This window comes from Solanum dulcamara, chromosome 10, assembly GCF_947179165.1.
Source record: "Solanum dulcamara chromosome 10, daSolDulc1.2, whole genome shotgun sequence".
Lineage (NCBI taxonomy): Eukaryota > Viridiplantae > Streptophyta > Magnoliopsida > Solanales > Solanaceae > Solanum > Solanum dulcamara.
This window is the reverse complement of record NC_077246.1, coordinates 34,544,596-34,564,716: the sequence shown is the minus strand read 5'-3', so window position 1 is coordinate 34,564,716 and position 20,121 is coordinate 34,544,596. Positions and strand designations below refer to the sequence as shown.

Here is a 20,121-nt window from a genome sequence, read left to right as displayed (position 1 = left end):
AGGCCTATTTTGAGAATTTATCAGGTACTTGTGAGGATGTTTCTTGCCTTTATTGATCATCCATGCCTTGCAATATATTTGAATACTTGGTTTCTAGTTTATTTGGAGCATGTTTGGCCTTAGTCTAGGTTTGACTAGTGCTTTCCTTAGAAATGCATGATTTGGACCCAATAGGCCTTAGCTTTGCTCCGAAGCCGCTTCGGCCGGTTTAGATCCTTGTAGATTGGTGTAGCAGACTTGAGTCTAATACTTTGAACCTTGCTAGGCAGTACACTTGCTCCGACGATATTCTACCAATGGCGACGCCGAGTTTCATTCTATAATTCAAGAGTGCTTTTGGGTTTAGCTCAGATGGGATAATTGATTGGCTAGGTGTGGACAGCGTTCCATGGAGATTTGTGACTATCGACCATTGGGAGCACTTGCAACAGCTATATTGGCACTTTTGGCGAGCGTCCATGGAAATTTGATGTCCCAACAAACTTGCGGTCTGTTATATTTTTTTTATTAGTGTTTAGATATTGTATAAAATTTGATATCCATCAGTAAGTATAAGCATTTTACTGTTTATGAAATAGGAATGAAGTTTGATTCTCCAACAAATTTGTAAATTATCATACTTTTAATAAGTGTTTAGAAAGTGTATAAAAGTTGATATACATTAGTAAGTTTATATAAAGTTAATTTGCTCCTTCCACCTACTTTATTTACGCATTTCAAATATTTTAATGATCTGTCATCTAAATTGAAGTCAATTTTGTTATAAAAAATTTGTTATTTAATGTTGATATATAAATTAGATTCAATAGTATTAATTAAAGTTAATTCAAAAAAATAGTACATTACATACAGTACATGACACCTCTGAATCAATATTTAACAAGATATACTCATTTTATTCAGTATAAAAATTATATACAAACTAGCAAATTTGATTTATTCTAATGATTTTTTAAAAAATAATAATTTATAAAATTTGTATATATAAGATGCTAATTGTAAATTATATAGTATTTTCAAATAGAAATTCATTGTCAATTTATGCATATTCATACAAAAATTTCATTCGTCTAAAAAAAATATTATAAGAAAATACATATTTCAAAAACAAAACAGATTTCAGAAATAAAAATACTTATTTTTTTAAAAAAAATGATTTTCAAATTTTAAAAAAAAAGGCTATCAGTTTTAAGGTATAAAAAATTTTCCGTAGAATTCCAACTACCTAATGATTTTTAAAAACAAAAAAAGAATTAACAAATAAAATGATAAAGAAAGAACCAAAATAGGAGATTGATAACAACTAATTAATTAAGAGAAAATTATGGGATTTACATATTTTTAGGAAAAGATAATGTCAATTAATTGATTAAGAATTATTTTAATTCATTTTTCATTTTTTATTTTTAATTAATTTATTATTAGTTAGATATTGCTAGAAATTTAATGTTATATATTGAAAACTAGAAAGTCTTGTTAGAACTAGTAATATTTACTCTTAAATATGTCATTTATTAAATTTTTCTGATTAACTTAATTAATTTTGACACGCTGTTTGCAAGCAAACTCTCTCCATGAAAGAACGTAGAAGTGTAGTATATTGAAGAATAATAAAGATAGCAATTGAGAGCTAAACTAGATTAGGAAGGGATTTAGATCTCACAAACAGATCAAACCACAAATTATTAAGCTAATTGAGAGCTAAACTAGATTTGGAAGGGATTTAGATCTCTCAAACAGATCAAACCACAAATTATTAAGCTAACAAAGAAAATTATCCATGGGAAGTTGATATTATCCGGTGTAACCACGCAATGGTTGGACATCTTTAACACACAAACCAACTCTTGTTCAAGACTCTTATTCTGTCCTTAGCCATTCGCATCTCAAGGAATCAAATGTTGACTCATGTCAATCTTTCAAACATCTACTTATGACTTGTTTGCTGCTCTCACTCAAAATCATTTCAGTTCCACAAGGACTACGACACAAAGATGCTGTTTACCAACATCATGGACTTAACTGGAACAATTAATGAATTTGACCAAACATGGAATCTGCATCTTTAAAAACAAAAATGAACAGAATTTAGTTCACTTTGGCCAGAAATTACAGGTCTAAAATAGACAAGCAAGTTACTATATAATGCAAACATCATCTTTGTAATTTTCGTGATCAAGGCTACAAACTGAGGGTTCATTTGCCATATCAGATGAAAATCATAATTAGTGTGTTTTGTCCTCCTGCCCATTTCCTCTAGCCCGATTAACATTCTTTTCCTTTGCTGGTGCAACCTTGGCAGCTGTAGAGCATTCTGACTTTGAGAAATTAATCAAAAATTGCATAAGAACTGTAACAACAGCCATGAGAGCAGCTGATATTGCAACACCCTTCCATGACGACAACAACGCAGTTGCTTGTAAAAATTTTATGGTTCCTAAGATAAGAATGCATGCCCAAGATGCGGCTACCTGTTATTTAGGAGAGACACAGTTTGATATTAAAAAGGAATCGAAATATCCCCCAGCATAATCAGAAAATATCTTACCACAAGGGATTTCATTGGGCGGCCAATGTCTTGCAGCTTTTCTTCTCCAAAAGTGTCTTCAGCAATATGTTTGTCCAATAACTCATCCTGGTGGAAAGCAGGTCACAAAGACCACAACAAAAATATGAGACTCATTCCAAGGAGATCGAATGCTTCTCAGACATCAAAATAAGCACAAGAAAGGGTCGTCCCACAATAAATATTTTGGTAAGCATATTTTTTTATTGATAGAATTTTGGTAAGGATATTTAACAAGGACAGACCTTGGCTACAAAGATATATCTACACCATTGGGCAATGGCATCATCATTTTCAGGCAGATCCTTCATCTCATGCCGCTTGAGGTGCACATGCACCTACACAAAACCAAAATAAACAACTAAAACACTAGAAGAAAATAAACCACTTGATATTTTGATCCCAAAACATTTTCAAGTACTATAAGGCACCACAAAGATTCAAGGCTTAATGTTGTGGGCTTCATTAACATCTATAAATAGGATATGCTTCCATTGGCATCCATAGGAACTCCCATATCACACACCAGTTGTGGCAATCATAAGCAAGAAGTTCTTTCAAAATGCACTGGTCATTAACCTGAATTTCCACTCTCATCCACAAGACATCCACTGAAGCCCCTCTTAAAGTCCCAAACAAGCTTAAGAATCCTATTAGGTTCGGCTCTGGACTTGGATCTTACAAAAACAGCTGTTGAGCCACATTGACAGGATGCATTTATGTGATTACTCATTAAGGGTCAAACTAGAGTCATCACTAAAATAATAATCAAATCTACTCCCACCTTCCCAACTTGTTTGGGACTACTACTTCCTCATTAGTCCCAATCCAAAATGATAACCAAATTTCTATGCCCAGAAACAATTAAATTTGAACTCCCATTTTACCCTTAACGAGAAGTTTTTACAACCACACAAATGTTATGGCATGTTTAAAACCACAAGCGTCAAAAAGTCTTATAGCCACACCGTTATGGCATGTTTAGGACCACAAATCTTAAGTCTTCATTTCTTTCTTAACCTTTCTGCCAAGTGAAATATACCAAACTAATTGGAACAGAAGGAGTTTTTCTTTGTCAATATCCATCGGCAAAGAAGGAAAACAAGAAACAGAGTTCCAACTTGATGGATAGTTTTATTTACCACAGAAGGCTGCCCCTTGAAGAGTCTCAGCATTGTAGGTGCAGGTGAACTTTTGGGGATGCATATTGTTGCATCATAAATAGCTGGAACAAATGAGCGCATATGACTTACTGCTGTAACAAAACCCTGAAATCAACAAAATACAAAGACACCACTTCAGGATAAACACTAAAGAGATAGAAACACAACAAAATAATCGAATTAACGTGGAATAGAATCCATTATGAACTTGGGAAAAATCTGTTTGGCATGTCTTAATCAGTGTATTGCATCAGAGGCAACCTTGACAAATACAATAGTGTGATTTATGAATCTGAAATAATCAGACTACTTATTTATATAGCTATGACTTCCTCTTTCTTTCTTTTTTTGAGAGCACATTATTAACATAGAAACAAGGAAGAATTGTCAAAAACATCTACAACGTATTTAGATTGCTACAATTTTGAAGTTGGAAAATCTGATTTCCTAGTTCTTCATTGCTCGATTATTTAAAAGTAAAACAATTAATCCACCATCTCTTGTAGTTGTCTGCAAATTATGAGATCCAGGCAATTGGCAGGATTACCTGATTTCCTAAGCAAGTATGGCGACCCTTTCTATGTTTTATTTTGTTCCTACCTTTTTCAAGACACACAACTTTTCGAATTTCAAACTACGATTTTGATATATAGAAGGTTTCTATATGTTTAGAACACTGCAGAAGAAACTACACCCTCCAGCTAATTCTTAGGCTAAGTTCCTCATGGCGCACTTAGCTTCTTCCAACGGGGGAATGGGTTGTTTGACAGTATTCCTCTTCAATAAAGAATTTCAAAAGATAATGATTAGGGAAGCAAAAAACCACCAAGTGATTTCTTCCCTTCTATTGAAGCATTGGTTGATAGAGCTACCCGGTACCTATGCTAGTGGAAGGTAGCAGGCACTTTTGTAGATTGATCAAGGTTCACACAGATCAACTCAAATAACATCATAATAAAAGAGTAAGCAAAAAAAAAAAGAATATTGATCACCCAAATTAAACTACCCAGCAAAGCAGCGACTTGATTGTCCGTACACACTACACTAATAACAGTACACTGTCATTGAATTCCAACCTCAGCTACATTATATCATTCAAAGAGATGTGAAGAAGTAGGACATTTGATGAAAAATCAAAATAACCAATTCAAAAAAAAAGGCACTACAGAAAGACAGCCCTATCAATCTAATGACAATTTAAGAGAAACAATCTGACAACTCTACTTCTAGAAATATGACATACGAGGAGAAAGAAGCAAATAAGAAGCCCACCTTAGTACGGGGAATCAATACATTCCTTGGAACAGGTAACCCTGCTGAAGAAGCATATTCTTGAGCAGCCAAAAGTTTTGCTTGTGTAAAGCGGGTGCCTTCAACAAAAAGCGCCAGCCAGAACGGCAAAGGGTAATTGCTTAGCCTTTGAAGACCTGACTGCAGATTGGGTCCCCCGTGTATAAAATCACTATTAGTTGGGGTAATTTGGAATATAAAACCAGATATGAAACAGACATCAATGAGCCAAAAGAAACACAAAGTATATCCAAATATGAATTACACATCAAATAAAAGCAGTTAGAGAACAATATCTTCGATTTGTTTGATTATAGCCACGTCTTCTTTTAAGATTTCAGACACCCAAAGATATTTAAATGCGCAATGAACAAGCCTTGGGATGATTTGGCTTAACTATACCTTCAATGTTCTTTCATCCTTGGACCAGCTTCTTTCAAGGAAAAGATACTCAGAGAACCACATGGACCAACCAATTACCTGCAAAACACAAATATTAGTGACCATACTGCAGAAACAACAAGGACATAAACCAAGAGCAGTGGGGGTGTAAACAGTAAGCATATACTCCCCTTCATTTTATAATAGTGTTTGATCATGATTTTCTTCCTGTCAAGGTTCATCTAGCACTGTTTTCTTTAATAAAATGAAGATAACAGCCTCTTTCTCTAGAGGTCAAACTAATACTACTGTGGAGGATAAACATCTAATTTATCATTCATTTGCCCATCTTTAGCATTCAGATACCCAAGTAACTAGGACATCATCCTGGAATTGAGAGCTTCTCATATGCTAAAAGCAATGAGCAACCAAGGATAAAAATAAGCTGCAGTCTGAAAAAGATGCAACATCTTCATACATTTACTTTAAATACTTACTGGAAGGAGTTTTGATGATTTCTTCATTACAGCTAATGAGCTACCAAGGCAACCAGATCTCTGTGTTTTAAAGATACAAGAATCAATAAGCAGAAATCAATAGGAAACAGCTATGAGTTATGATGTGAAAAGACCAAATAATCATCATGCATCATTGCAGGACTTAATTCCATAGAACTTTGTGTAAAATTGCTTGTTTACCGACGATTCAAAATTACATGCATAAATGCAAATAGGTTTACATCACATCACTTAGCTTAAGGGTGTATCTGAGCTCATACATCCCGACTCTTGAGGAACATGGTGCAGACTGTGAAAATAAAGGACAAAACACAAAGAAACTTGAATTGGTTGCAGATAGGGCTGGCAATTTCAGCTCATATCAAAGAAATCAATCCATTTAACCCATATATAATGAATTGGATCACTTATATTTTAAGTGGGTAAATGAGCTTAGCCTATTTTTAAGAACCCAAAAATATATGGAGAAAATGGGTAAAATATGGATACCCATACAGACCCAATAACAGTATAACACATCCTCTGCCCTTAGCCTTTACTCAAAATCCCCAACAGATCCCTTCTTCCCATAAGATTCTGAAGCTATGTTTTTCAATAGCATGAAATCTGAGGCAGTGACTATTTAGTCATCTTTGTCATGAGTGAGTATTTGATCTTTGTATCTCAAAGTCAATTTTGTCAGGCGTTTTCTTCCTTGCCCTTTCCCTTTTTTATATTTTGAACGTTAATCTCAATTCTTAAGCAATTGTTGCTTGCATTAGTAAAGGATTAAATTCAAAATTTTGAATCATGTTAAGACTTGTTTTGAAAAGTTGGCATTTTTGGATTTAATTCAAGTCTGTTACATTTGGATAAACTGATGGTAAATAGTTAGGTAGAATCACTCCTTTATTATATAGGAGTACTAAATAGTTTGGCTTTAATATCAAATTGATATGCATTTTTATTTTTGAAGAAAAAAAAGAGATTTAACTGAACTGCAAGTATGCAACAATAATGACAACGCGACAGTTGCATCCTCTAATTTGATAGCTAACAATTAGCTAAATTTAAAGTTTGGTGATAATTAACATATAGAAGGCTTAAAGTTTTTTTGGCTTTAGGAGAGTAAAGTGGGTTAGAAATATTTTACCCAATCCATATTTTACAAATATTGCCATGGGTGAAATGCAATCCAATCCATTTTAGCTCAATCCATTTTCAATCCGAATCCACCCACCACTTGCCACCACTAGTTGTAGAAGATATGTAAGATAGTTCCTTATATAGGAGTTTAGACTACTTGAAATGGAGAGAGCTTATACATATGAAATAAGAAAAGTTATTAAACAACGATAATAACCTAAATATCGAGAATCCTAATCTATATAATCATATTACAAGCACGAAGCTCCTTAGAAATGTTGATTAAACTTTTTGCCCTTCAGAGACAAAATTGTCATTACTATTTTTTCTTAAATTAATATTTAATTATCTTTATAAAATTATTATTTTTGGCAATGAAGTTTTAGTTTTACATAAACACTAATATATTACAACATTAATAATATTATATTCCAAAACAACTGCCTTATAGCTTATTTTTGCAAATATTGAGGAGTGGATTTTGCACAGGTTTATTACTCCTTCCGTTTCAAAAAGAATGACCTAGTTTGACTTGGAACGGAGTTTAAGAAAATAAGGAAAATATTTCAATCTTGTGGTCCTAAATTAAAGTTATGTCAAATGCATCAAAACATCCTTTAATATTGTAGCCTTAAACATGCCATGTGGAAAGCTGAAATTAAAGTATTGCAAAAAAAAAGGGATCATTCTTTTTTAAACAAACTAAAAAGGAAAATAGGTCATTCTTTTTTAACCGGAGGGAGTACTTCATATGTTCCCAATCATAAAGGTTAGCTTGGATGGGGCATGGTCAATAGGACTACAGTCTTATTAAAAAAAAGGGACAACAGTCTTGATTAAATCTCCTTTGTACTGTATATTGCATTGTTCATGTAAGTTTCAATTTTTTCTTTAAAAGAAGAAAAAGTAATTATGGTTATTCAACTCTGTCTAAGAATCTATTCTAGATTTTTGAAAGGTATTTTTGTGATCTATTGATTCTAGTTGGCTTCTTTCTAGTTTTAAGGTTCTGCAAAAATAATTGTATAAGATTTGTTTTTTATTGTGTGTTCATGACTGCATTAATTGAGTCAATGCTTATTAATTCGGCCCGTAACATGCGTTTACTGAAATATGGTTAGTCTTTTACCTCTTTAAAAAAGAGTTCACATTAGATAGCGAGGAAGGAGGTGAAGTCGGCGGTTTCGACGGCGAAAATAGCAGCTTTTGAACGCCTTTATGCTGAACTAGAAGAGAAAGGCGGGGATAGAAAATTATTCAGGCTAGCAAGGGCGCGGAAGAGAAGGGCACGCGATGTGGATCAAGTGAGGTGCATTATGAACGAGCATGGAAAAGTATTGGTAGAGGAGACTCTCATTAAACAAAGATGGCAGTCATACTACCATAAACTCTTGAATGAAGAAGGGGACAGAGACTTTGTGTTGGGAGATTTGGAACATACAGGAAAGCATCACGATTTTGGGTCTTGTAGGAGTATTGAGGTCGAGGAGGTTAAGGGTGTTGTTCGTAGGATGTGGTAGGGAAGAGCGATCGGACCTGACGAGATTCCTGGAGAATTTTGGAAGAGCGCGAGCTCGGTAGGTCTGGAGTGGCTGACTAGGTTATTTAATGTCATCTTTACGACGGCAACGATGCCCGGCAAATGGAGGTCGAGCGTAATGATCCATCTATATAAAAACAAGGGGATATCCAGAGTTGCAACAACTATAGAGGTATCAAGCTAATAAGCCATACTATGAAAGTGTGGGAAAGATTGGTGGAGATGAGGGTGAGGAGAGGCGTGTCTATTTCAGAGAACTAGTTCGGATTTATGCCGGGACACTCAACTACAGAAGCCATCCACCTTATGAGGGTCTCTGGTGGAGCAGTATAGGAAGAGGAAGAAGGACTTGCATATGGTATTCATCGACCTAGAAAAGGCTTACGATAAAGTCACACGAGAGATACTATGGAGATGTTTGGAGGCTAAAGGTGTACCTGTGGCGTACATTAAGGTGATCAAGGGCATGCATGAGGGAGCCAAAACCAGGGTAAGGATAGTAGGAGGGGACTCAGAGCACTTCCCAGTTGTGATGGGGTTGCATCAAGGATCAACTCTTAGTCCGTTTTTATTTGTCTTGGTGATGGATGGATTGATGCAACAAATTCAAGGTGAGGTGCCATGGTGTATGCTTTTCGCGGAAGACATAGTCCTGATCGATGGGACTCGTAGCGCAGTTAACGATAAGCTGGAGGATTGGAGACATACCTTGGAGTCTAAAGGATTTAAGATGAGTAGGACCAAGACAAAGCACGTAGAGTGCAAGTTCAGTGAGACACCTCAGGAGGTTGGCGTGGAAGTTAGACTCGGTGCCCAGGCCATCCAAAAGAAAAGTAGTTTCAAGTATCTTGGGTCTATCATGCAAGGCAGTGGGGAGATTGACGATGATGTCACACATCGTATTGGGGCAGGGTGGATGAATGGAGGCTCGCTTTTGGAGTGCTATGTGACAAAAAGGTGCCACCACAACATAAAGGCAAGTTCTACAAAGTGGTGGTTAGACCGACTATGTTGTATGGTGCGGAGTGTTGGCCAGTTAAAATCTCTCACGTTCAAAAGATGAGGGTTGCCGAGATGAGAATGTTGAGATGGATGTGTGGGCACACCAGGAGCGATAGGATTAGAAATGATGCTATTCGGGACAAAATAGGAATGGCCTCGGTGGAAGACAAGATGCGGGACATGCGATTGATATGGTTTGGACATGTGAAGAGGAGAGACATATGCCCCAGTGCGGAGGTGTGAGAGGTTGGCCATGGATGGTTTCAGAAAAGGTAGGGGTAGACCGAAAAAATATTGGGGAGAGGTGATTAGACAGTACATGGCGTAGTTACAGCTTACCGAGGAAATGACCTTAGATAGGAGAGTGTGGAGGACCCACATTAGGGTAGAAGGCTAGTACATAGTTTCGTTATTCTTCCTTATTAGTAGACGCATTAGCACATTATGATTTCTTGTGCTCTGATTTCTATTATTATCTATTACTTTCTGTATTTTAATTACTCTATTTTATCTGTAAAGCTTTCGTTATTTGCTTTCCAAATCGCTTTGAATTTCTTAGCCTTATCTGACCTCTTTTTATGCTTTTTTTAGCCGAGGGTCTTTCGGAAACAACCGTCCTACCTTAGTAAGAGTAAGATCTGCGTACACTTTACCCTCCCCAGACCCCACGTTGTGGGATCACTGGGTGGTTGTTGTTGTTGTTGTATTAGACAAAATAATCATTTAATTATTTTTTAATATTTAGAAATAATCATTTAATTATTTTCATATTATTTAGATATAATCATTTATTTATTTTCCTAGTATTTAGGACTTTGATTTTTAGATTCCTTTCGTAACTAGAATTCAGGCACTTTCCAAATCATATAGGAAAATCTCGTTCACTCTTTTGGGTTATTTTTATCAATAAAATTCACTTTTAACTCCATTAGGAATAATAAATTTCAGTCACTTCCAATTCACGCTAGCAAAATGTCTCGACCATTTTGTACTCCTTTTAGGTATATATGGGTTTTTCGTTGATAAAATTTTAGCAGATTAATTTGTCATAAAAGCATAAAATACTTTAAATAGAATTGTTTAGCATCTTTACTTTTTTTGGTGTAAACAATTGTGTATAGTAGATACAGAGCATATTTTAGATCTGATAGGAAGCTTGTAATTGCCATTTTTTGGTGGTGGCCAGCATATCCTTAATGTTGAAGAATGGAATCCTTACCAGTTTCAAAAAAAAGAAAAAAAAAGTATAAAATACATTTTTTGCTTATTGACGCGATACGCACATACAAAGTATGTAGACTAAACTAGTTATATCGAAATTAGGAAGAATACTTTATGGTATTAACTTGAACACATCAATGAATCTAGAACATTCTAACATATCCTAAATAACACTATCAACTTTCAACACAAACCTGAGCCAAGATCCAACCAACAAGCCAATCTATGTCACTTCTGTGATTTGCGATGACAAGAGCATGTTCTTTACCTGAAAAGATCAATTTTTACCAATCATAACAATCGCGTGAAACTGAGCTACAAAATATTACTATAAGATCTGCAGCATAAAAATGGAAACAGCATTTAACTTACCCATTAGATTAAACATTTCTGGGTCTGCGTACACTTTAATCTGCAACCACAAAACCTCATCAATGTAAAAAGAAATTTCATATGACATGCATAAAAAGAAAAAACATTGGAAAAGCATGTCAAAAATAATATCTCAATCATGTCTCTCTTAGCACAAATGAAGTTGAAGAATTCTATTTTCCAAGACACCAACTCAACATTTTTAAAGAAATAAAAGGATAAAAATGCAATCAGTATACAGGACAATCGAAAAAATTAGAAACACAAATGAGAACAAGCAAGAAGAAAGGAAACCTCGTTGCAATTGCAAAAGTGAGACATGAATATTTCAATAAAGTGCGACGGTTTTCAACAAAAAGATGAAAACATTAAGATCACATAGAGAACCATTCAAGCTAGCTTCCAATCCCAAAAACTCCAGACTTTGTCTATTGATCTCTCTACACTTTCATTTGGATAACAAAACTAAAGTGAAATCACTATAGGTCGTGTGGCTAATAGAACTACAAAGAAAATCAATGAGATGAGGCACACCAACCCATACATTACTTGGTCAGAAAATAAGCTTAAAAGAGAGCATGCAACAGATAAAATTACAAGCATAACCATCAAAATATATAAAAGGACCCGTTTCTACGTAATTGCTAGCAGTGATTTTTAGGATCATGAGAATTCTCTTTTGAAGCTATAAGGAAATCAGTCTGAGTCCGAATATCCCAAGACCAAGTACCAGTAAATAATGTCATGAAATTTATACTCGAGCATGAATCAAACATTTAAACTAACCATCACCCCCTAATTAGTGAATTTTAGGATCACAAGAGGTCTCATCAATTCATGCATATTAACAAAATAACATCCCAAGTGCATTACTTACCTTTACACCTGCCCACCAATCAAGTATCCACACAAGTTCCAGCCATAAGAGCTCTGCAACGATTCTATTAATCCTCCTGTATGTGCTCTTCGAAATTGGTCGTACAAGGACAAAGCAAGTGGCCTGTGTGTGATTCAACCATTAAAGCACAATCCATTAGCATCATCAATTTCGTATAAGAATAAATCATAAAAGGCAGCTAACAAACCAAGATCCCAGAAAAATAAAAAAGAGAAAACCCAGATGGCGATTCCAAATAGTAAAATAAATAGGTTCCAGCATACTCAAAAATTGTGATTCATTAACACGGTTGAAAACTGATAGTTGCTGTACACTGAAAAATCAAATTGAAAAAGAAAAAAATAAAACCAAATCTTGGGAATCAAGAATTACCTGAATAAGATTGATAACAAGACCAGAAATGAAGAAGAGAACGCCCAACGGAACGATAACAGCTGCAGCTGCAATCGCCATAGACTAACACTCCCAAAAAAGCAAACCCACAAAAGTAATCTGTAGATGTAGAAAAAAGATCGGGGAATTAATAGAAGAAAACTGGAAGAGAGAGTGCTGATGAAGAATTAAATTGGGCTCAATAAATAGTTGCACATCAAAATTTTGACATCTTCACACATACCCAGAAATCAAATTAAAGATTGTTTTAGAGATGGGATTGATGTATTTATTTATGTGTAGGTTATGGGAGAATGTCAGCAGGCGCTGAATCTGCTTCTGCTATTGTTTCAACTTCTACCTATATGTGCCCCTGCTTCAAATGTCGTTTCACATTTCAAGGTGTTTTCGTGTACAACATACACACAGGCGATAATAACTATGCACTTTTTTCCCTTTTTCTTTTTTCTCTTCTTTTTCTAGATTATAATTTTATTTTTGAAAATGGGAAGTTGATCTAGGCCGGATAACATCTCCCATGACATAAATTTCATAATTGGGCTAGCCATTCACTTGGCTTTTAAAAACAACTTTCCATCATGGATTTATTTCACATCACCGACTAGAGTTTCCTCGACTTGAGTTGCTAGTTCGACATAAGGGCATCTCCAATCCAATCCTCTATTTTACTCTCCAAATCCAAATATAGAGATTACATAGAGATTCTCTATATTTGGAATCTACCAACTCCAACCCAATTCTCTATTTTACACTCCAAAAAAAGAATTTTCTTCTCTCTCCTCAATATTATATAATTATTTTTATTTCATTTAGTCTTATTTCATAAAATAAATCTTCTCTTCTTTTTCCAAATAATCACCCTATATAATTCTTATTCTTTTCAAAATCTTCATGTAATATAAAATTATATTTTACCCTAAATTTTTAAATAACATAAATTGCAAGCAAATATTATATATTATACATATTAATGAACAATTCAAATAAAAGTTAAATAATTGATGAAATACAATTACATAAATATTATACCATCGTACAATTTATTCCAAATTTTACATAAATATTCAACTTTCAAGATTGGTGGAGATGAGGGTGAGGAGACGCGTGTCTATTTCAGAGAACCAGTTCGGATTTATGCCGGGACGCTCAACTATAGAAGCCATCCACATTATGAGGGTCTCTGGTGGAGTAGTATAGGAAGAGGAAGAAGGACTAGCATATGGTATTCATCGACCTAGAAAGGCTTACGATAAAGTTCCACGAGAGATACTATGGAGATGTTTGGAGGCTAAAGGTGTACCTGTGGCGTACATTAGGGTGATCAAGGACATGTATGAGGGAGCCAAAACCAGGGTAAGGACAGTAGGAGGGGACTTAAAGCACTTCCCAGTTGTGATGGAGTTGCATCAAGGATCAGCTCTTGGTCTGTTTTTATTTGCCTTGGTGATGGATGGATTGACGCGACAAATTCAAGGTGAGGTGCCATGGGGTATGCTTTTCGAGGACGACATAGTCCTGATCGATGAGACTCGTAGTGCAGTTAACGATAAGCTGGAGGATTGGAGACATATCTTGGAGTCTAAAGGGTTTAAGCTGAATAAGACCAAGACAGAGCACTTAGAGGACAAGTTCAGTAGGACACCTTAGGAGGTTGGAGTGGAAGTTAGGTATGGTGACTAGGCCATCCAAAAGAAAAATAGTTTCAAGTATCTTGGGTCTATCATGCAAAACAATGGGAAGATTGACGATGATGTCACACATCGTATTGGGGCAGGGTGGATGAAACGAAGGCTAGCTTTCGGAGTGCTATGTAACAAGAAGGTGCCACCACAACTTAAGGGCAAGTTCTACAAAGTGGTGATTAGACCGGCTATTTTATATGGGGCAGAGTATTGGCCAGTTAAGGTCTCTCACGTTCAAAAGATGAAAGTTGCCGAAATGAGAATGTTGAGATGGATGTGTGGGCATACCAGGAGCGACAGGACTAGAAATAAGGCTATTCGGGACAAGGTAGGAATGGCCTCAGTAGAAGACAAGATGCGGAAAATGCGACTGAGATGGTTTGGGCATGTAAAGAGGAGAGACACAGATGCCCCAGTGCGGTGGTGTAAGAGGTTGGTCATGGATGGTTTCAGAAGAGGTAAGGGTAGGCCGAAAAAATATTGGGGAGAGGTGATTAGACAGGACATGGCGCAATTACAGCTTACCGAGGACATGATCTTAGATAGGAGGGTGTGGAGGACCTACATTAGGGTAGAAAGCTAGTACATAGTCTCATTATTTTTCCTTTTTAGTAGGTGCATTAGCGTACTGATTTCTGTTATTATCTATTACTTTCTGTACTTTGATTACTCTATTTTATCTGTGTCGCTTTCGTTATTTACTTTCTCATATCGCTTTGAACTTCTTAGCCGTATCTGACCTCTTTTTATGTTTTTATTAAGCCAAGAGTCTTTCGAAAACAGCCGTCCTACCTTGGTAGGAATAAGATCTGCGTACACTTTACCCTCCCCAGATTCCACGTTGTGGATTTCACTGGGCTGTTGTTGTTGTTGTATTCAACTTTCAAGAATATTATGTTGCTCTCATAAATTCTCTATTAATGCATTACAGAATTCAAAATGAGCATTTTTGTCCTTAATGCATTACGGAGCTCATTGATGATCCAACTATTCGTGAATATATGCGACAAGAACAAATACGAATAGTGGATAAAAGAAATCAACAATTGCCACAACCACAACAATTCTTTGGCGCATACACTGATTTTTTTATGGATATTGGTGGATCTGGAAAGGACCTACCAGATTACTAAATTATTGTTATAATTTTTAAAATTATTATGTTACGTATTGTATTTTTATCTTGTATTTAAATTATTATGTTATGTATTATATTTTTAAAATTAACAATTTCATCTTGTATTCAAGTGTTTTGTGTGCTAATTTTAAATTTAGATTGTCTAACTTGTTTTAAATTTTGTGCATCCTTCATAGTGAAAACAATTATAATTTTAAGTTACATATTTAAAGTGACGAATACTTAAAAAAATAGAAAGATTGTTAATTCGGGATGGAAGTAATATACTTTTCAATAATAGATTTAGATGTATTTTTATTTAATTACTCATTTTACACATGCACTTTTCATTTTTGTGATGGTTATTTTTTTGATACAATTATAAATTATAATAAAACTAAATTATACCTTGAATTAAAAAAATTGGAAATTAATTAATATAAATTATAAATTAATATAATACATTAGAAAATAATTGTGAATATTAGAGACTTAATTAATGGCCTTATATGATTTATAATATGTTAATTACAAATGTTATATAATATAACAATATTAAAATATTCAAAAAGTGAAATAGAGAGTATGCATAGTAGTTCTCCAAATTTGGATATTCACCCCTCTATAAATAGAGTTGAGAGAGTTTATCAGAGTGTGATTGGAGTACCAAATCTCTATATTTTCCTTCATTTATGGAGTTTAGAGAGTAAAATATAGTGTATCTGGAAATGGTCTAAGCATATGAGAAAATATTATGAATCTTGCAATACCTAATAAAATCAAATATCCTCTTATATCAATGTGTTATACGTATGAATGAGGGTAATTGAGTTATTTTATTCATAGTTGAGGTGTGAAGCATTGGATGTAATAAAAACGTCGAATAAACTACTCACTTGACTTAAGCGGTGTAAAAGGATGTCCCGATCCTTTTAATACATAATAAGTTTTAGTAGAATAATCCAAGTGCTTATGATGACTATAATGTACTTAACTTCGTTTTGATATAGTTGGCTTTTGTAGTTTTTAAGGCCTGGAAGAGGCTCTTTATACTAATGTGTTCGTCACAGGAATGAGACTAAGAGCCCGTTTGGATGGGCTTTAAGTTGGTCAAAACCAACTTAAAGTCCTTTTTTAGCTTTTGGACGTGTTTGCCTAATGCTAACTTTAAGCCATAAAGTTCTTAAAGTCAGTCAAAAATGAAAAGTTAGGATTCCTAACTTTTTTTCTAAGTGCTTAAAGTCATTTTCTTTGACCATATAAATTACTTTTATATCCCTTATATTTTAACTAAATTCTCAAACTACCCTTTTTATTCTTTTAACCCTACAATTCACATCATTTTCCTCATTTAAGCACTTTTATCGAAACACTCAACTGCTTATTTATAAAAATAACTTTCAGCACTTCAAAGTTCTAAAAGCACTTCATACATAAAAGTTACTTTTTTTAAGCCCATCTAAATGGGCTCTAGTTGAGTTATTTCATTCATGTCAATGAGTGAAGCAATTGATGTTCATGTGCATACATCTAGTTAAATTGGCGTAGTAGTACAACATAAATTTGTCCCGAGCTATTACAAACTAACATCTTAACTTAATTAGCTTATTTAAGAACTACAAGGCAATAAAAAATGGACATCACAATTTCTTTGATCGTCAAAGAATGAGGAAAACACTGAAGAACTACATTTAAGTTTGTCAGGGTTTTGATGCTAATAATGACCAATTTAATTGAGCAGGAAAATAAATATGGAAGTGTCAAAGGAAGATGCAACAATCTTATAAAGACTCTAGCAGGAAATGAAAGAAGAAATGGATTGGTGTGACTATTTATATGCTTGTCTTCAAGAATCAATCAATCAAGGAAAGCACTCAAAAATGACCGTTAGATTAAAAAAAAGTGCTAGTAAGAACTAGCATTAGCCTTCTTCCGCCCTTTCTTTTCTACTTTTACATGAAGTTTAACATTAAAGAGTGTTGCTTTTAAGCTAGGAATTTATGCACAGATAGCTTTATTTGACAATTAGCTAAAAGTCGGGTATGCCTATTCAACATAAACTAATGCAAGAGGAGCGTCAAGCTGAATCAGTTAATCATTTTTATGAAACTAACTTGGTCAGTTGTTGCTCCAACACTTGGGTATTAGCGGTCATTTTCATCTGTTGTTCCCCTCCCAAAGTCGGATTCAGTTTACAGAGTTGTCTGTGTTTTATTTGAAAAAAGTAGAGAGTTCGAAAATAAAATGAAGTAGTTTCAGAAAACTTAACTTAAAGTCTCAATACTTCTTTTAACTTTCGGCAAAAATGCTGAAAAAATACGAAGTCACCACTTAATTTTTAAAGGAAAAATCAAGAAAAGCCTTTTTTAATTACAAAACGACTTAAAACAGAAAAATCCTTTTGAAATTCCAAAGAAACAGGTATGTGGTTCTCATTTCCACTTTAAGAAGGTATTAGCACTTAAGGTATCTCTTATAGATCATTATATAGAAAAAGAGGCTGTAAAATAATCATTCCGTTTATCAAGCCCACTTCAACGAAAATAAAGCCATGCAGATATGCTTTAAGATATATGAAAAGAGCTGGTCATGCAGTGGATATACATGTGAAGAGTTCTTTAGCAGTCTAGGAAAGGGAGGAAATAAACATAGTTTTAGCACAATTAAACTCAGTTAGACAGTGAAACTCTTAATAATAAGAAAAGGTACAACATCACACGGACAAAATTACGAGTGAAAATGAGTTAATGTCAAGAAATGGCCAGCCATATAGATTAAATCTTTCACATAGAGGTAAAAAAAGAGAGAGTACTGATGAACTTAAAATGAAGGCTACTGCAACATTGACATAACTTCAAGCAACTATTTAAATCTCTTAACCCCAATGTGAAAAAATAATATCTAAAAGACACATGGCTTATAATCTGGAAAGCAGTAAACTTATATACATTTAACCATGAGAAAGCTGACTTTAATTCAACTTGAACACAAGCAAGAAGCAGACCCCTTAACAACCAGAAATGATTCTCACCTAAACTACAACAAAGAGGAATGGAAACATTTGAAATGAGAGACGCAATCCAACTATACAATCAGTGGAAATTTTAAACAGAAACTTAGGCAAAAAGATTATCGAATCTCATTTAATTATATCAAATCGGGCCTAGTTATGAACATGGCAGCATTTAACTAGACAAATCAGAATGTCAGTATTGGCACCTAATTACTAAAACATGCATTTGATCCTTGTAGGAAAACAAGAAATTTGAGGTGAAACACATTGATAACAAAATGGATCAACAAACTGGAATCTCAAACTTTTAGCAAGGTAATAAAGGAAAATCCAAGCTAGGCTCACAACACATAGAAACGACTCTAACGAAATTAAGGCAGCCACATTATTCAATCAAGTGTGGTGAACAATTAAGCTTAGATGCACAGATTATACTCATACTAATCCATAGAAGATGATACCACATGAGCAACACTGCCTAAAACGACAAAATCAGAACTGGATAGCAAGTAGCAACCATAGCATAAAGTCTTCAAATCAAACAAGAATGGAAAAGTTTGAGCTTAAAGAGACGGGAATCCAATCAGTTCTATGAGGCTAGATTTAGACTAAAACAGGTTCATACTTGTATAATTTAATAATGCCATGTAGAGCAGAGAAATATTCGAGGAAAGAAAATTTTAAACACTGAGGAATAAATAGACATGACAAAAGCTAAAGCTAAACAAAGATCATAGACACATGGTGCAATTATTTTTTTTAAAAAAAAAGTAAATGAACCAAACTTAAAAAGTATAGAGAGAGAATTAAATAGCTATGAACTTGAAATGAAGCTATGATCTGAACTCTTAGCCTTATACTGAAGCAGGATCACATTATGCTATATAAAATTTCCAACAAATTTTTAAACAAAACGGAGGCAGCCAGAAATATGGTATTTTACCAAGCTTAATGTAACTCAGCTAGCTAGACATTTGTTCTAGTGCAAAATATTAAACCAATCAGCATACATAATATTTCCTAAAGAGGCAGAAAAGGAAAAAATTCTCGAAGGAACAACATAAGCAAAACTAGAGGGGATTTACCTCAGCCAACTGGGATTCCGATCACCGAGCAGCACTCCGACAAACAAAACTTAACAGAAAACTTTGCCTTTGGATTTTCGCCTTTTTCAGATGGAAATTCCCGATCCCAATCAATGAAAACGGAAGGGTTTATATAGGGGGAAATATGGATCGGTTTTAGGGGGATTTTCGGTGAGGCAGAATGCAAAAATTCAAAAATGTGAGTCGGAATTCTTTGTACAAGAATCGAACGGATTTTGAGAGGGATATTGATAGATTAGACGTGGCTCGTTCTAAGATCTCCTGCGAACAGCTATCTCCTTCTCATCACGTGACGAACGAAGACGAAGAAGTAACTGAGCGTGGTTTTGGTTTTTGGGTCGTTTTGGCCATCTGCGTGAAGAAGACGAAGTGGGAAAGGGAAAGAGCTGGAAAGCGGCGCGTAGAAGCTGATGTATGCGTTCTTTAGGGGAGAGTGAGATTGCGGGAAAAGAAAGAACTAGGCGCGTGAGGGTTAAAGGGGATTAGGATATTATTATTTTTTGGGAAAAGAACATTTATGCCATATTTACCCTTAAATCCTCATTATTTTCATACCTCATTTTTATTTTAAATTCCCACACTCACATTATTTTTATTTTAAATTCACGCCCTGATTCATGCTAACATCAGTGCCAATTATTTTTTTTCCTTTGTAATTACATCACAAGTATTTTACAGTTTATGAATATATTCGGATGGTATCAAAGAGTAACTAAGCAGTGTTTTCAATAAGG

At 34.6% G+C, this 20,121-nt stretch overlaps 1 protein-coding gene across 1 annotated transcript; it reads right to left on the bottom strand.

The window, feature by feature from the left end:
* Positions 1-2,018: 2,018 nt before the first annotated feature.
* LOC129870492 (1-acyl-sn-glycerol-3-phosphate acyltransferase 2) lies at positions 2,019-19,851 on the bottom strand. The gene is made up of 12 exons (XM_055945297.1): positions 19,367-19,851; positions 12,449-12,568; positions 12,056-12,178; positions 11,179-11,218; positions 11,001-11,074; positions 5,898-5,957; positions 5,422-5,499; positions 5,002-5,160; positions 3,709-3,834; positions 2,812-2,904; positions 2,549-2,635; positions 2,019-2,471 (listed from the first exon to the last, which is right to left on the bottom strand). Exons 2-12 carry the CDS (start codon positions 12,527-12,529, stop codon positions 2,226-2,228), a joined length of 1,167 nt encoding a protein of 388 aa, XP_055801272.1. The 5' UTR covers positions 12,530-12,568; positions 19,367-19,851; the 3' UTR covers positions 2,019-2,225.
* Positions 19,852-20,121: the final 270 nt, after the last annotated feature.

Coding starts and splice junctions, on each gene's coding strand:
- LOC129870492 (XM_055945297.1), bottom strand. CDS start 12,529: ATGGCGATTGCAGCTGCAGCTGTTATCGTTCCGTTGGGCGTTCTCTTC. Junction 2,636..2,811: donor GATATATCTTTGTAGCCAAG/GTCTGTCCTTGT, acceptor GCTTTCCACCAG/GATGAGTTATTGGACAAACA. Junction 2,472..2,548: donor GCCCAATGAAATCCCTTGTG/GTAAGATATTTT, acceptor CCTAAATAACAG/GTAGCCGCATCTTGGGCATG.